At 36.8% G+C, this 18159-nt stretch overlaps 3 protein-coding genes across 3 annotated transcripts; 1 reads left to right on the top strand and 2 right to left on the bottom strand.

Annotated features, from left to right (window-relative positions):
• Positions 1–1064: 1064 nt before the first annotated feature.
• On the bottom strand, positions 1065–5579 carry LOC149386277 (cysteine-rich receptor-like protein kinase 19). The gene is made up of 7 exons (XM_089627212.1): positions 4584–5579; positions 3447–3623; positions 3221–3339; positions 2489–2699; positions 2165–2396; positions 1937–2090; positions 1065–1491 (listed from the first exon to the last, which is right to left on the bottom strand). The coding sequence occupies exons 1-7, from the start codon at positions 5446–5448 to the stop codon at positions 1105–1107; spliced, it is 2145 nt and encodes a 714-aa protein (XP_089483338.1). The 5' UTR covers positions 5449–5579; the 3' UTR covers positions 1065–1104.
• Positions 5580–10771: 5192 nt separating this feature from the next.
• Positions 10772–12786, bottom strand: XTH8 (xyloglucan endotransglucosylase/hydrolase 8). The gene is made up of 4 exons (XM_089626099.1): positions 12545–12786; positions 12367–12467; positions 12071–12273; positions 10772–11378 (listed from the first exon to the last, which is right to left on the bottom strand). The coding sequence occupies exons 1-4, from the start codon at positions 12777–12779 to the stop codon at positions 10976–10978; spliced, it is 942 nt and encodes a 313-aa protein (XP_089482225.1). The 5' UTR covers positions 12780–12786; the 3' UTR covers positions 10772–10975.
• Positions 12787–16292: 3506 nt separating this feature from the next.
• On the top strand, positions 16293–18122 carry LOC149386275 (Tetratricopeptide repeat (TPR)-like superfamily protein). The gene has a single exon (XM_089625940.1). It carries the CDS (start codon positions 16320–16322, stop codon positions 18006–18008), a length of 1689 nt encoding a protein of 562 aa, XP_089482066.1. The 5' UTR covers positions 16293–16319; the 3' UTR covers positions 18009–18122.
• The last annotated feature ends 37 nt before the right edge of the window (positions 18123–18159 follow it).

Below are 18159 nucleotides of genomic sequence, written 5' to 3'. Positions count from 1 at the left end.
AAATAAGTCGTAAAATAAAGTAGATTGTTTTGGACGTCCTAAAATTCTGGAATTTTAGGAAGAACGCTGAAAAGGAATTCAATTTGAATTTCAAAAGGTATCAATAAATATTCCGAAAATAAATAACAGATTGCTAATAAATGAGAAAATATTCGGGAACTCAATTTACTGTTAATTTCCGAAAATAGAAACTAATTCAAATCAAGCAAGCGGTCAAATTTTTTAATATCGCTGGTTATTCAAATTGAAACTTCCTAATCGGTTATATATTTGATTCAATTTTTTTTAAAAAAAACTGCCTAATAAAAAACAGGTGGCCGAAATTAATAAGGGCAAAAATGTAAAAATTAAGCAGTTAATAAGCTTCCGCGTATGCACAGTGGCTATTTATAGAGTATTTACTAAAAGTTGGCTAATTCACAATTCCTACAGTTTAGGTGGCTTATATAGTTAATTATTAGTAATTTAATTTACTTTGGCTTGGTGGGCTATTTTTTTTTTAATAAAATGAAACTTTGATTATAATCTAAAAAAAAGTTAGAGAATTGACTAGTTGCAACAAATTCTGACCAAAACGAATGATTATAATTAACTGTTCGAGTTATTATAACCTCTCAATTGTAACAGGTAATTTTAACCGGTGACCGGCAAATTTTAACCGGTCTAACTGGTTAGTTTTAACCATCTTTAGCGAGAATCCCTCAGCGTGGGCGAGAAGGGTCCTCGCCACTCCTCTAGGCGGGTGGGCTAACAAATAAAACTGTAGATATATTATGACCTCAAATTGTGACTGTAGATATCACAGAAAATATATATTCTATATTTAGTATACAAGCAGAGCCGGCCCTGGGCTAAGGCGGGCTAGGCCCAGGCCTAGGGCCGCATATGTAGATGGGTCCCAAAAATTTACACTTTTTGCCTATTTTTAAGAAAATTTACATTTTTTACCCTAAAAATTTACACTTTTGGCCCATTTTTTAAAAAATTTACATTTTTACCCTAAAAATTTAAATTTTTATTAGTATTTTAGGGCCCCAAAATATTGAATCGCCTAGGGCCCCCGGTGAGTTTGGGCCGGCCCTGTATACAAGTAACTATACATCGCTAATCAATTGGATAGAGATCCTTGGGAGGTGGTGAACAAGAGGCTTCCGTACTAATTGTGATCATATCTTTTGATCGAACGATACTTTGAGACTCTTCTTCCGGGTTCCGTCCCACAGCCTGATCCCCCGAGTCCCTTAGGTCGGCCATATTTTGACCGTCAAAGCTGCTGTGTTGATCGCCGATCATCGGTTTACGAACAGAATCAATTCCTATCTCGAGCATGCTTACTACTTCGGACATTGTAGGCCTCAGCGCCGGTGAATGATTTACGCACATCAACGCGATTTTGATCACTAGAAGGGCCTCGTTCTCGTCTAAATCCGAGCCAAAATTTGGGTCCACCAATTCCAATAAATTGCCTCCATTCTGCTGCATATCAAGGGCCTGTAAAACGACTTTAAATCAATCTCACGTATATATATATAGAGTTGCAGGGAATGATCATTATTAATAACTGTCACATTTTGTTCCAACGGCGTGCTAGTTTTAGATATTTATGGCTCTGTTTCGAATCCAGAAAATAAAAGAGAGTTAAATATGAGGGAAAAGGCAAATGGAAAGGAAAATAAAAGAAAAATTGAAATTATATGTTGTGTAATTAAAACTCATGAAAAATAAGAGAGAAAGAAAGTGAGAAAATAGACACAAACAAACGTGAGCGCTACATGTAAAAATTTGGATAAATAACATTTTCCACCCTATTTTTCATGGAAAATCGAACCCCTGAAAGCTACATGAAAGGAAAAAAAAAACATAAAAGTGGCACAAAAATGCAATTTATTTCACTACTTTTTTTCGTCGGTGTTATAGTTAATAAATGCGGTGTTACCTGATCTACAAGGCAAATGCAATTTGCGTTTATAGATTGGAATTTCATGTTGCTTTTCCCGGCAACGATTTCCAGTGCGACAACACCAAAACTATAGACGTCTGCTTTGAAGGTTAGGTGACCCCATTGCGCGTACTCTGGAGCCATGTATCCACTACAGAAAAATAAAATAAAATAAGATAAAACAAAATAAAATCTTTGAACCAATACGCTAAAACTAATACTCACACGGTCCCGGTGATTCTGGTGCTCATGTGAGTGTTTTCATCCTCGTTGAGCTTGGCTAAACCAAAGTCCGCGATCTTCGCACCAAAGTCCTTATCGAGTAGTATATTGGTGGCTTTGATGTCTCTATGGACTACCTTAAGCACCGATCCCTCGTGCAAGAAAGCCAGACCTTTCGCGACTCCTATACAAATCTTCTTCCTCAAAGACCAGTCTAAGATCAGTTGTTCTTTATCTGGAGTAAGAATTGAATATAGTTAGGAAAAGATTGATGATCTTAAAATTAGTATTACTATTAGCTCTTGATAATGATTAGATTAGACTCACAGAACAAGCACCGAGCAAGACTGTTGTTTTCCATGTACTCGTAGACTAGAAACAACTTGTTTTTATCGATACAGCATCCGTACAATGTTACAAGATTCGGGTGGTTGAGCCCCGAAACCAAGCCTATCTCGGTCACGAATTCTCGGTTTCCTTGCTTTGATCTCGACGAGAGTTGCTTCACAGCGATTATAGTACCGTCACGCATTGTACCCTGCAGTATAGTTCACGTCAATCAAGAAGAGAGTTCACTTGCCAATGCCATATGAGTTGGTTAGAGTACCAGATGGCTTATGCAAGTGGATTGTAATTAGTTAATGATTTGTTAGTTGTTATAATTTCAGTTAAGCAAATACAATGCGTCTATCGACTTAATGAGAATCACAATCAATCTAATAAGAATTCAATTCATTCTCATTATTCATCTTCTTATGGTAAAAAACAAAGAAGAGTGAAAATTATCCGACTATTTTATTTTAAAAAAATTATGAAAATATCTTATTTCGTATTCTTATACTAATTATATCGAATAATATTCCGCGATCAGTTTACATTTATATTATTGTTATTTATTTTATTATAGTTGCAATGTTTACCGTTTCATTTCACTTTTTTTTAGTTATTTAAGGAAAAGCATAAGAAAATTACAAAAAAAAAAAAAAAAAAAAAAAAAATTAGAGGTATTTGAGTGGTTTTTGTGGAATTTTCCCAAGAAAAATATTTTCGGGCATGTACCTTGTGAACGGGTCCGAAACCGCCTTCGCCGATTTTATTAGCGAGATTGAAGTTATTGGTCGCAGTTTTAATTTGCGCGTAGGTGAACACACCGGTTTGCACGCCCATCCCTCTCAACTCTGTTCCACAAAAAATTATAAGCCTCGTCATATTACGTATATATTGTTTTTCATGTTGAAAATGGACGATTACGATTTTATTCAAATAATTCATTATTTTTAAAGACCTGTTTCCCTTGTTGTTGTTCTCCTATATTTCGTCCTCCAAAGAATTCCTAACACCACCGTGATGAGAAATAATACCGACACGGCAACTCCAATCACGATATCTTTTTTGGTTTTGTGGTGGTGATTCTTTTGTTCGCCTTGAAGTGGAGAATCATTTGGGCAATCATTTCCGCACGCTACAGAACCAAATACTTGTTGTATTAGATTTTATTATTTTATTTATTTATTTTATTTTTAAATGAACTTTTCCTTGAATTATATATATAATATATATATGCATTAATTTTATTATACAAATATATATGTTACAATATCTAGATGGAAATTTAAATTATAAATCTACATATTATATAATTTGTTAAAATAAATTATTTTACTATTTACTTATATTTTCATTCAGTTGTACTTGTGTGTGTGTATATATATGTGTGTGTGTGTGTGTGTGTGTGTGTGTGTGTGTGTGTGTGTGTGTGTGTGTGTGTGTGTAAACAGTTTATACCGTTTGTTTAACATTCTACTATAATACATGGTTTTAGTATTTACTACTTAATCAACCCACCGCCTGTATGATTATTTTAATTCTGACTAATTTTTATAACTTTTAGTATTTAAATTGTAATATTCGTATATATTAGATATCGTATTAATTTATTTAAATAAATATTACATTTATATATAAAAACATTTAAAAAAAAACATTCATTGCATGTTTCTTCATATATATTCAATATCATACAATACTTTTTATTCATGCTTTAACCCAAAAAAAAAAAAGAAGAAAAAAAAAAGCTGAATCTGTCCCATTAATTGTAGGCATACATACGCAGTTAGAAAATATATAATTTGTTCATAAAAAAATCACATGCTAATATTGGTAGGAATATAAATTAACAAGATATATATATATATATATATATATATATTAATTTATTTACCCAAAAAGAAATTAATTGAATGATTATTAAAATTAAATTTTAATACATAGTTCTACCAAGTATTTTTAACCAATTATTTAGACGATAAGTATTTTATTTTGTGAAAACCTCCAAAAAAAAAAAAAAAAAAAAAAAAAATTGTGGCTATGGCCACTGAGCCGGCCAAGAGAATTTGTTCATATATAATCATTATATAATTACCTAGACAGCCATCAGGATAGTATGGATTCCCATCAAAACCAGGCAAGCACTGACAAACGTAGCCGATCCCAGTTGGAGAGTCAACGCACTTGCTGTTTTTACCCAAGCAAGCGTAATCCTCAAGCTTCACCGCCACGTCACACCCCACGTCGCCGACGGACCACTCGACCACCATCGGAAACATCGCCACCGCGTCAAAACCATTATTGGTCCTCGACAAATTATCGAACCCGAACCCGGCTGTGGAGGCCACGAAACCGAAACTGCACGGCCGGTCCTGGTCGGCGAAGCGATCGCCGGTCAGCGACACGGTGAAGTTTCTGAGCCCCATCGGAATATCCGCTCGGCCGATCGATTTCACCCCGCTCCGGCACCCGGACCCGGAACTCACCGTGAGCCTCTTCTCGGCGGCGAAACCCTCGAGCGTCGCGTTGGCATCGCAGCCGACGGAGAAGAGCTCGTTCTTGGACTCGGAGATCGTGAGATTCGGCGGGAACGAAGCCGTATAGTACGGGTTTTCGATCGCGTCGGACGAGCCAGGGCATATTTTGGCCACGTGGGGCTGAAGAATCTCGAGCTCGGCGCTGCGGAGCCGAACGTTTTTTACGACGGCCCTGTAGCTTCCGGCTGCCAGATAGGCTCTGTATGGCACGGAGGATTTGTCGCAAGTGACGAGGAAGTTGGGTCCGAGAGAGCAATTTTGAGAGACGCCAAAAGGGTATGAGATTTTGACGTCCTCGCAGTGAGCGTGGTCTTCTGGGCAGTTTTCTGTTAGGTTTTTTGCTTTCCCTGATTCCGCCGCTGCGAGTGTCACTCTCATCAATACAATTATGTGTATGCCCAGATTCACATATGATATCCACATGATGAAATATATATATAATAATTATGAATAGTATATTATATAGTAGTAGCTTTTCTATGGTGATTGAAGTGAATAATAGCAACTCAGATGGAGTTGCAAAAATGATCGTAATATAAAACCAGTAATTTTAGTTGACTAAGTCGTAGACTAGGTGTGCATAATTAATTAGGCATTTTCTTTTATTTTTCTCTTCTTAATTATGAATGGTTGACAAGAGGATAATTTGTATAAACTTATCTGCACCCGTAGTGGCTTTATCATCTGACACGTTACTATAATTTGATAGAAAGGCCAAACAAGGAAACGAAAATGAAGTTGATAGAACTTTGTATTAAGATTGGAAAATTCGTCTGTCAGCACTTATTAGAGAAATGGGACCAGTGGCAAAACACTACTTTGCAAAGTAATAGGAGTGTAAATATAAAATAAAACAAATACATGTCAGTCTCAAACTTGTCGAATTATTAATCAACGTAATCATCCGGGAGTCTTGAAAGATTTAGTCAATATTGGATCACTGATGTTAGTTCTCAAAAGAAAAAGGAGACCACTCACTATTCGCTGAATGTTATATTGAGTTCCATAACCTTAGGCTCTTAGCCAAGTAGATTAAAAAATTAATGGTCCTCGACAACTGTCCATGAACCCCACTTCACTTAATACGGCTTAATATACATATACCCGTGATATTTATTAAAGCAGTTTAAGCATATAGATTAAACTTGGTTCAAGGGAGGATATGTTTTTTTTTTATAATTTTGTTATGAATTTTTTTACAACTTTTCAATGCTCCTACCGTTACACTTTTATAGTCGGATTTGTTGTTTATTGTTATTATTGAATTTCAATATGTTTAAAGGAGAACTAGGCATAGGCACGTGGTCATTTTGATTTATGTGTCAAATTTTTAGTATAATTAAATTATCTAATCATTTATAAAACAGTTCATGCTATATATATATATATATATATATATATATATATATATATATATATTTTTTTTTTTTTATTATTCATTCTTCAACGCCGTGAGATTCTAATTAGCTAGGGCCAGTTGTTTCCAATGTATTCTCTATGCCGAGAGGAGTTTTATATCTTTGCACGCTTCGAGCCTATAAGTGTTAGGTGTTAGAGATGACGCTCCAATCACAACTCAGTTTAATCTTAGTTGTAGAATTTAGCTTAACCATAGTTATAGCTGTAATTATTTTTTTGCCAAATCTAATTAGAAAAAAATAAACCACTAGTACAAAAAACATCATTGGGTGCGACTTTTTTCGCACCTAAAAGTCAAAAGTCGCACCCAATGATACCTTCAGGTGCGACTTTAGGTGCGACTTTGTCACACCCGAAAGTTCGCACCTAAAGGTGATGGGTGCGAAAAGTCGCACCCGATGGTCATGATTTTTAGGTGCGACTTTTAGGTGCGGTTTTCCGCACCCAAATTCGCACCCATAAGTCAGAAAAGATGTGCGAAAAAGTCCGCGGGAAGGCCATTGGGTGCGACTTTTCGCACCCAAAGGCCTACCAGCCAAACCTTTGGGTGCGACTATTCGCATCCAAAGGTCTACCCGCTCAATTTTCGGGTGCGGATAGTCGCACCCGATAGTTTTTTTTTTAATTTTTTTTTTGGTTTATTATGCTTATAAATTCTATGATTATAATAAAATAATACTTACTAAATAGTTTATTAATTAGAAAATTCATTAATTAATATTCATAATAATAATAAAAACTAAACATTTGTTGTTCGATTACAATAATTATTATAATGTACGACAAATAATTAAAAAAAATGTTCATTCTTTTCCCTTTCCTTTTCCTCGGTTTGTAAACCACTCCTTGAATGTTTTACTCCCTCTTCCGCCAAATCTTCCTCCGGAACTGCTGCTACCTCCTCGTGCACTGCCGCTCGTACGCTCTCACTGGAATTCTGCTGAAGCTGGCGGCGTCGTCTGAGCATCTGCCATTGAAACTGATGGCGGCGTTGTCTGAGGCAACGAGTGCATTTGAGGCGACGGCGTCGTCTGAGGCATCCGTGGCAACATGCCGGGCGACATCTGAGGCATCTGTGGCATCGCGCCGGACGACATCTGAGGCAAGGGCGAAAACTGCTGCGTGAACGCGAACAGTTGTCACTGCATCTCCTCCATCTGCTGTTGTTAGGCTCGCCTCATCTCATCCATAGCAAGTTGTTGTGCCGCCACCTGAGCTTGGAGCTCGCCAACCACTGGATCTGGAACGCGGCGCCGCGACGAGCCTGAGCCTGACGACGAGCTTTCGTCCTGAGCCTGAGCAATAGCCCAAGATGATCTCGGGACCGCTGGACCTATTCCAACGTACCAATCTTGACGGTTCCCGAGAATTTCTAGCATCGCGTGCTCCTCTGCGTCGTCCTGGTTAAAGACTACGCCTTGCTCTTCTGCTTGTCGCTGAAGATCCGCCAGTAGAGTAATTATCCGCGCCTTTACACATAAGAAAAATTATTAAAAATGAATTATTATGTAAGTAACGTAATCGTAATTATCACATATGACTTACATGTGCTCGTCTCGCCTAATCTGTCGTCCATTCACCTTTTCTATTATGGTTTTTTGCTCCCACGTCGTTAACGCGGAGCCCAAAGTCCCATCATCCTTACTCTGCAATTGTTATGAAAATATAAGTATTGAATTTATTTCAAATTAAGTATTTCAAAATTAGAATAACTGACGTTCAAATGACGATGAGCCAAGAAAGAAAGAGATCCTTGAGTCGACCTTGTCTTCTTCTTCTTCGAATTCTCCTTGTTGCGATTAGATTTTTTCTACAAATAATTAATTTTGTCATTATTCAATCTGATAAAGATATTGTGATTTATTACAATCATACATTACGTACCTTCCAATCGTCAGTTGCGAATGCGTCTACCACCGCCTCCCAATCCTCTTTCTTATATCCCGGTGGTGTTTCCGCCTTAGCGTTTTCTTTGCTCCCACAAAACTCCAACCTGAACTTCTCTGATAGCTTGGACTTCTGGTTGCGTCGCCTGATCTTGGAATTCCGAATGATAGCCTGATCAATCGTATTTTTATAGCAATCTGCAGGCAGATCCTCGCCGGTGTCAGGATCCGTGTACACAAATCTGAACTCGGAATGAAGTGCGCTCAAAATATATAGCAGCCAACGTCTGGGGCGTCACTTCACTCCAATCACGAGTCGTAGGCGGCAGAGTTTCCCCTATAATACTAACAAACCAAAAACCTGCAAACTCATTTAAAAGCATATACAAATCATCCAAAACTATCCTAATAATCAACTAAACCCTAAACAGAACCTCCGTGGCTCGTTTACAACAAAAATACAATAATCTATACTCATTTATAAAAAAATGTGTGAAATAAAACTAAATTATACAATAACATAACTAATTTTAATTTCATGATTAACAATTTAATACATATTATTAAACTAATTACAATTTCAATTTGACAATTTCAATTAACCTAAACTAATCAAAACTAAACAACCTAAACATATTATTAAACTAATTACAATTTCAATTTGACAATTTCAATTAACCTAAACTAATCAAAACTAAACAAGGCCACGTCCCATGAGACTCAATCCTACATGATCAAGCTTTACGTAATATGACTTACGAGACACAATCCTACGTGATCAGCCTTACGAGGTCACATTTTGCAAAGTTGCACTCCGCGAAGCGCACTAGTACGAGATATGTCTCCAAGTCACAAGATCAAATGATCTAAAGACATCAATCACGAAGCTTTCGGGGAACACAAGACAAATTTCCCGCACGACAAGTCGTACAAGAAACTGGGGGGTTAATGTTATGCCATATTTTTCATGAAGTAAAAATGACACCCCGAGAGTAAAAAACGACATAAAACCGAAAGATCCTTCTGCCGAAACATCAAGACCAGAGGATCCCTTCGTCAAAAGTCCTAAACTAGAGAACCCCTCCGCCAGGACTCCAAAAACCGAAGGACCCCTCTGGTAGAACCCACAAAACCAGAGGATTCCTCTGGTAAAATCCACAAAACAAAGGATTCCTCCGGTAGAACCCACAAAACCGGAGGACCCCTCCGGTAAAATCTCCAAAACCGAAGGATCCCACCGGTAGAACCCACAAAACCGGAGGACCCATCTTGTAAAATCCATAAAACCAGAGGATTCCTCCGGTAGAACCCACAAAATCGGAGGACCCCTCTGGTAAAATCCCCAAAACCGGAGGATCCCTCCGATAGAACCCACAAAACCGGAGGATCCCTTTGGTAGAACCCACAAAATCGGAGGATTCCTCCTGTAAAATCCACATAACCAGATGATCCCTCCGACCAAGTGTCTATGACTTTGCAGACTCAAGATCCTATAAATACTCCTCTACATCCATTCTCAAGGTGAGTTCTCTCGGGACTTGAAAAACTATGCCTCTCTCTCACTAGAGAAACATATCCTCTCTCTCTACCCTCTGGAGATGAGATAAGACCCCCCACCTTTGCTAATGTTGAGCGTCGGAACGCGCGTCGGAGGAAAACCCTCCGCGCCCCCTAGTTCATGTTTCTTGATTCTCAGGTTGAAGAACACGAAGAACGCGAAAGAACACGAAGAATGTGAAGAACACGAAAACCGACGATTGATGAAGAGATGAGGAGCCGGAAACCACTTTCCGGTGAGGCAAGGACGACGAGAATAGAAGAACTTCACCACACCTAACCCACGTGCGATCATAGGGTCGGACCCTAGATCGAACCACGGACGGTTCTGAATGCTAATCCAAAAACACGATTAACAATTTGTTTTTTTGTTTTGTTTGAAGTAGCATAAATATCTATTGTAATTGAGTGTATGTTATATAAGAATGAAATATAAATTAAAATCCATATTAAATTTAGAATACCCGATATATTACATAATGTAAGAATAAGAACGGCATACGTGTTGACTTAGTGTTAAATTGTTTGTCAATTTCACATTTGTTAATATATTTTTTTTTGCCCTTTTTTATAAAAGTGATATGTTAAGCTAAATATTATTATATTTTTAAGAAATTTTTTTACAAAATAACTATTTGAAACTTATTGATTTGCAAAATAGCCAAAGTTTCAACTTTTTAGTAAAGTAGTCAAATTTACGTTTTCAAAATTTTTTTAATAGTCGAGATTAAAATTTTTGACGATTATTATAAGCAATATAACACTTTCAAAAAAATTAATCTTGGAGTCAAATTTTTTTTTTTTAAATCAGATTGTTGCACATTTTTGCTATTTCATTAAATTAAGACAAACTTTGACTATTTTGCAAAAATTCATAAGACTAGTTAGTTACATCACCCTATTTTTAAATACCATGCTCTATGGTTCGGCTTCATATTTGAATTTCTTAACACATTTTTATTAATGCTAACGTAAAAAGAATAGATTATATTCTACCTTTCAGCAAGTAACTGAATAATCCACCGGATAGGCAAATGGCCCCACATTAAAAAAAAAAAAAAAAAAAAAAAGCAGACATATGAATAGTGCTAGTTCAAAGGGCTGAGCAAGCACTCCTCGGGCAAGGTTGGGTAGCGCTCGGTATCCTGGCAATAATCGTATATGACGAGGTTTCTGCGCACCCAAGCGTGGTCAATCGTCTGCGAATCGGAGAGGTACCACGCGTCGCGTTGGTCCCACCAGTTGTCTGTGGTGGTCGATACGCATTTCGGGTACGGGTCCTCCCATTGGCACGCGTCGACGTTGAAGTCCTTGTACGATGACACGAACGGCGCCTTCTTCCAATCCGTCTTCTCGAGCCCTCCTCTCGTCGCCCAGTCGTCCGCGTTCCATATGCTCGAGAACAAGTACATCGGCTTCTCGTTCGGGAAGAAATTGTTCTCTTTCCCGTTGTTTTGGAACACCCTTATCACTACTTTGTCTACTAAAAATCTGTGAAATTATATCATATTTGAAAAAAAAGAAAAGTCAGATGAATGGATATGTGAAAGATAAATACTTATATATATAAAAAAAAAAAAGGTCCATTAGAAAAATAACCAATTTAAACGTTTAACATTGCTAAATTATTAACGTTTGATAAATCTTAGGTAAATAGACACTTTCATATATTTACAGACGTAAATCTTTGGTAAATGACCACTTTCTTATATTAGGTCACATAATCATTTACGGCTATTTATCTAAGATTTACCAAACGTCGGCTATTTAGCGATGTCAAGCGTTTAAGTTAGCTATTTTCCTAATTTTTTAAAGAAAAAAAATTGAATATGTGAAGAAAAAACAGATATTAGTTAAATTGTGACAATAGCTAAATAATTTTTAGAATAAAAGATGCATGTTACTAATCAAAATTAGATGATAAAGTACAACAACAAAATAAATGGGATTCAGAGATCCAATCTGCCTATGCAGAGCTACTTGGGAAATGACATTATGATTATTTGATTTAAAAAATATCCCACATGGGTTGTCATGGGGTACGACCCCATGATTAATTCAAAGAGTGACCACCAGACTATGGCACTAAAATTAGCAGTAGTACAGCTCTTAGGAACTTGCTAGGCAGATATTATATCAAAATATGGAAATCAAGACATGTATTATTTCAAAATAGCACTTACAAAAGCTGCTTGTTATTCCAAAGAACCGAATAAGTGTGAAACTCTTTAGTTGGATCAAACCAAAGCATATGCCTCATCTCTCGCCCGCCAGTCCCGTTCTTGTAAATATTGGTCTGAATCAGGTACGGCTCTCCACTCCTGTTCCCCAGGAACTCGAAATCTACCTCGTCTCTCTCCGGCCCCGCACCGTTCTCCGAGCACATCTGATAATAATCACATTATATATCTCAGCTGCAATCAAAACGCTGCGTTTGAAGGAGTGTCAAAGAACAAAGAGACACAGTAGTAGTGCTTACATAATAGGCAGTGACAATGCCGGCAGAGTCGCCGCCGACTAGCTTGAGTTTCATGCTGAACCACCCGAATCTGTACCTTTGCTTCGTTTGAAATCCACACCCTATAATATCAATCATAACTGTCAGTTTCATTGCATAGAACACATTTGAATACGGTTAATATGTATAGAATTTGTACCTGTGTCATTGTCTAGAGCTAGATGCCAGATCTGCCCATCTTCCGAGGTTGTGAAATGATCTTCCGACCACATTATGTCGAAGTTTTCTTCGAAAGACGTGCTCGGGTGGGCTGATTCGGACACAGAAACAGCCAGAAGAAGAAGAGGAAGAAGAATGAAAACTCTAGAGAGGATTGAGGTTTCCATTTTGGTGGGAAAAGAGATAGTAGTGAAGGAGGTCAATGTGGTGCACATATTATTAAGTGATCATCCCATTTTGAAAATTATGATTACTGTCGTCAAGGGCAAAACAGGAAACTTACAAAGTTGATATTCAATACCAAAAAAAAAATCTGATAAATATATGCAGTTTTTGCCGTTAATTTATGTTGGCCATGTGGTTTGCTTCTTTTGTAGGGTGTTAACTTATGTCTACATTGGTTTTACAAGTATATATTGCCGGCTACTATACTGATGAAAATTTAAAAATGCATAACTATAAAATAATTTCCAACCAATTTCTATTTGAGTATATCTTATAGTATATAATTGCAACCTCTTGCTATATTCGAATTGATAAAATCCATCATCATTCTATTAAAAAAAAACTAACTATTCTTATTAAACCATAACTATACTTTAATAAATCACCTGTGAAATTCTAAAGCTATATATAAACAAATTAATCAATATAGAACTAATTAATTTCATCAAAATTAATTCCAATACAATACATATAACAATTAAGTTAATTACTTACATAAATAGAAAATTATAACAGCATTGATCAAATTTAATTATTAGAAAGTAAGATATTTCTTGCCAATGAATGATAACTTATTTATCTAAAATCAGTTATCCCCTGGAAAATTCTCTAACTTTATCTTTATAAGCAACTTTTTTTTTTGTTTGGCTTCAAAATAAGCAACTTAACTTCTACAAGGAGGCGGTTGAAATTCGTGTGAAATAATATGGGCATGGATCGAAATAAATGAACAAAAACAAATTGGTAGTCATTGGGAGGAGTGATGAGTAATTGCTCGCCAGCCAAACGATTTGCAATATAAGATGGGCCCACATGTCGTATAGAATAACGTGAGAGTATGCTTTGTTTCTTGATTTAATCGACAGATACATTAGTAAATATCGAAAAATTATGCATTTTTTTTTTTGTTTAAGACAAATATAATAGTAAATATCCCCTAGTATGCCATTGCGGCATTGCCAACTCATAGCAAGTCATCTCATCCTAAGCTATTGCAAATCATCACAACCTATCTCATCTGAAATTTTAAAACTATCTTGATGAAAAAAATTTACAACTATCAAACATCTAATAATTGAAAGTTTACTTAGAAATCTTACAAACTATTTATTAATCTAGATTAATTGCATAAAATCTAAATCAGTATTTTGCAACAAGAATGTAAAATAATAAAATACGTACAAAAAATAGACAAGTTCAAAGCCCATATCATTACATACACTTGGAGAAAAAGGCTTGGAGCATGGCCAGGGCCGGTCCTAGACATAATGAGGCCTTAAGCGAAAATTAATAATTAGGCCTTAATTTTTTTTAATGCAAATAGTTCATAACCTTCTATCATTGTAGCATTTGGGTAACGATATTTTTTTTGTTGATAATTTTGGTCTATAATCTATTAATTTCATAGCATTTACTCCTTTTAATTATTATATATGCCATTATTTAATAACTAAACAGTTCAAACATATTTTCAAACTAAAACATCTTATGATTTCATAAAAAAAAACTATAAAAAATTATATTTTGACCATAAAATCACTAAAAAGAGATTAAAAAAAATAGAATGTTAGTCCATTGTTTATTTAAACAGTTAAACTAACTTTTTATTATACATAAATTAGTTAAAAGAAATATAAATAAAGAATAAATGAAACAGCTAAACCGATTTTTTTATCATAGAGAAAAATTAATAGCAAATAATAACTACTACTTACCAACTAAATAAATAAACTGTTATAATTGTACCTACTTATTTTTTAAAAATACTTTAAATTTCGCTATTTTTATATATATCTTAGCTATTATTTATTTGTAAGCTGTTTTTTAATATGTAATTACCTATTCGTAAGTTAGTCAATTTTAATAATTAAGTTTGTAGTAATTAAAAAAAGTTGAATGTTATAGTAATAAATAAGTACTTAGTATTTACACTTTAAAAGAATAAGAGCTTTGTTTATTAATTTTTTTTTTGTGGGAATAAGAGCTTTGTTAATATAAGGCACGACATGTACCAGATGATTGTATTGGAGTGTATTTTGAGCAAAAAGATTGTATTCCAGGGTACTAGTGAGAGAGAGAGAGAGAGAGAGAGAGAGAGAGAGATTGATTGCATTAAATAAGTACAAAAAGTATCAGATGGGGTCCACGAAAATAAAAAGAGAGAGGAGGGTTTGATATACGAGAGATATTTCAAAAATGGGCCTTTTTTAGGCCTATTAATTTTTAAAAGATACGGGGCCTGAAGCAACTGCCTAAGTTGCTTAAAGGTAACGCCGGGTCTGAGCATGGCTCGATGATTCTGTGACAATGTTCTTTTGTGGGAGACGGATTTGCGACGAGAGTTTTGTTGCAAGAGTTTGCCGTTGATCTAAGACAGATAGAGAGAGATATTGAAAAAAAAAAATTCTTAATAAGAAAAGAACCATACCGAAATGAAATACAACTTTATCTATAATAAGATATTGTATATAATTTAACTTCTACAAATAATGACTAAGTTTTTTTTAATTAAATTATGATAGATATCTCTTGCCTAATGCCAAATAGTTTATTATTAGTTCAAGTAACATAAATCACGGCAAAGGAAAGGAAGTAAAGCAAACACTAAACTGGAATTACTTTTGTCAATTCGAGAACAAAAGATATATTTTTTGTTAAATCTCACCCACAAATAAAGTCATATTTGATTGCTTTATGCACCGACATGATATGGGTTGGATAGCCTGCCACACATATCTATGCTGCGACAAAAAAACACAAAAGCAAAGAAATATTGGAAAACTGATTATATTTACCGAAAGAAGTTAAACGAATTCGTTCGTGAATTTCGAAGTGAAGTTTTGGTCTCTCAGACTATTACAAAAACTATGGCGTGGGTTATGATTTGTAATATTTATATAGCTGCTAATTTCGCAAGGAAAACATTTGGAATCGAACAATGAGTCAATGACCATACTGAAGCAATTATCAAGTCTAGGAAAGGAAATATACTGTATTGCTCTCTCTCTCTCTCTCTCTCTTTCTCCTTGCACTTTGAATAATCAGAAATATGAAAGTAATTATAACTTTTTTAATAGGTGGAACCGTGGAATGTGGATCACTAAGTAATCGTTAGATCTGAAGCACTCAGAGTTCAGAACATTACATGTGGACAACTAGCATACGCGCATTTTGTTACTTAGGAGGGGACACGAGAGATAATTCTACGAACCATCAATTTTAAGATGATTTCATAACTTGAGGGCTCAAAGTTTGTAGATCACTTACTTACAAATTACAATACAGCCGTAAATATGTGAATGTATATGCTCATACTTGAACAGTTGTGTAGGAAATTATTATATTCAAATGCCTAAACATAAAAGGGTCCGAAAAGAAGCCTCTCAGATAAATAAAGAAAAATGTTTCATCTATATTGAGATAATAAGTATATATTTTTCATTATTGGTAAATTATATCGTCTAATAAATCCCTTGAAATTGAAATTAGTTTATTGAGTAGAAGTTAGTCACTAGAAGAACACTCGTACGATGAATAACAAAACTCCTCTGTTCCAACGTTGGAGAACCAAAATCCATAACGACCAACTAGCTTCCCAAATCTCAGGTATTCTGTTGCAGAGACACAACTGGCCTCAGCTCCTTCAAAGCCTTAACCTCTCTTCGAAGCTCACTTCACCGCTGTTCCATCGGATCCTACGCAGCGTCAAATCCGACCCACACATCGCTTTACGATTCTTTCACTGGGCCAAATCCCGTCTCGGGTTCGAACCCGACCTTAAACCCGCCTCTCACCTCATCAAGATCTCCCTCGAGTCGGGCCTCTCTCAGCCCGCCGACCCGCTTCTGGATCGTCTCGTTCGGAACTACCCACCACCGGTTCTTGCTGATTCCATGGTTGAGGCCTGCGAAGGTAGTGATTCCCAGTCCCTTTGTCTGAGTTTTGTTCTCGAGAATTATGGAAAGAAGGGTTTGTTCAGAGAGGGCTTACAGGTGTTCGATGAAATGCGCGTCCGGGGTTTTAGTCCTTCGGTAACCGCTTGCAATGAACTGCTTGATGTCATGCAGCGAAGGAACGAGACTAGACTCGCTTGGTGTTTTTATGGAGCCATGCTTCGGATCGGGGTTTCGCCGAATGCTTATACTTGGTCGCTGATTTCTCGAGTTTTAACCAAATGTGGGAAGCCTGAGAGAGTTGCTAAAATTGTAGACATGGGTTTTTACAGCTTCGAGATATACGAAAAGGTCGTTGATTGTCTCAGCAAAAACGGAAATTTTGCAGCCGCGTTTGATCGGTTACAAGACATGCTCGATAGGAAACTCGACCCGGGTTTCACTACATTCAGTTCGATCCTCAACGGAGCATGCAAAAACGAGAGCTCCGAAATGATGGAGAGAGTAATGAACATCATGATCGAGAACAAACTCCTTTCCAAAGACCCTTTACGTGAATCCGACGAGCTGATAGAGAAGCTCTGTGGCCTGGATCATAATTACGCGGCGGAAATGTTCTTTAGGAAAGCCGTAGAAGAGAGAGTCACGCTGAAGGGCACGACCTACGGAATCACCTTAAAGGCAATGTCTACAGAGGGAAAAAGAGAGCGAGCGATTTGGGTGTTTCGCTTGATGTCCGAGAAGGGCTTCGTATTGTCCGACGATACTTGCGAAGCGTTTTCGCACCTCGTTCTCAAGGAAGATCAGAGCGAAAACACCTCCGAGTTGATGATGGAGATCGTACGAAGCGGGTCTAGTCTCCCGGCACCGGAACTATCGGGATTCCTCACGGTTCTGTGCAGAGAGAGGAAGTGGAACGAAGCCGGGGAAATGTTTAACGTCGTTCTCGACAAAGGGCTTTTACCGGATTCGGTCTCATGTCGCTCGCTCGTCGAACATTACTGTTCGAACGGACTCTTGGATTCGGCGATGGCGTTGCACGATAAGATGGAGAGATCGGAGCTTAGCTTGGACGTCGCGACTTACAACGTGCTTCTCACGGGGCTTGTTGCGGACGATAATAATAGGGTCGAAGAAGCTGTTAGGGTTTTCGATCACATGCGAAAGCACGAGCGGCTTAGCAGCGATGCGTTTGTGGCCGTGATTCATGGCCTTTCTCGTGTTGGTCAACTCAGAAAGGCCATGAGACTTCACGACGAAATGTTGAAGCTGGGACTTAAACCCGATAGACCAACCTATAAGAAGCTGATTTTGTGGTTCAAGTAAAAATACCATTCACAGATGATTGATATTTAATTTTTTGCACTCGCTGGGTTATGTATAGTTTGCAAAATTTAATCTCATAATCGAGTAGTCCACCTAATTGCCTTAAGGTAGTTCAAATCTGATCGATTTTACTAAAGAATATATCTAACTG

This window comes from Urtica dioica, chromosome 9, assembly GCF_054948205.1.
Source record: "Urtica dioica subsp. dioica isolate 48M chromosome 9, U.dioica_male_clone48M_v1_H2, whole genome shotgun sequence".
NCBI classification, from domain to species: domain Eukaryota; kingdom Viridiplantae; phylum Streptophyta; class Magnoliopsida; order Rosales; family Urticaceae; genus Urtica; species Urtica dioica.
This window is presented reverse-complemented; position numbering and strand designations above follow the sequence as displayed.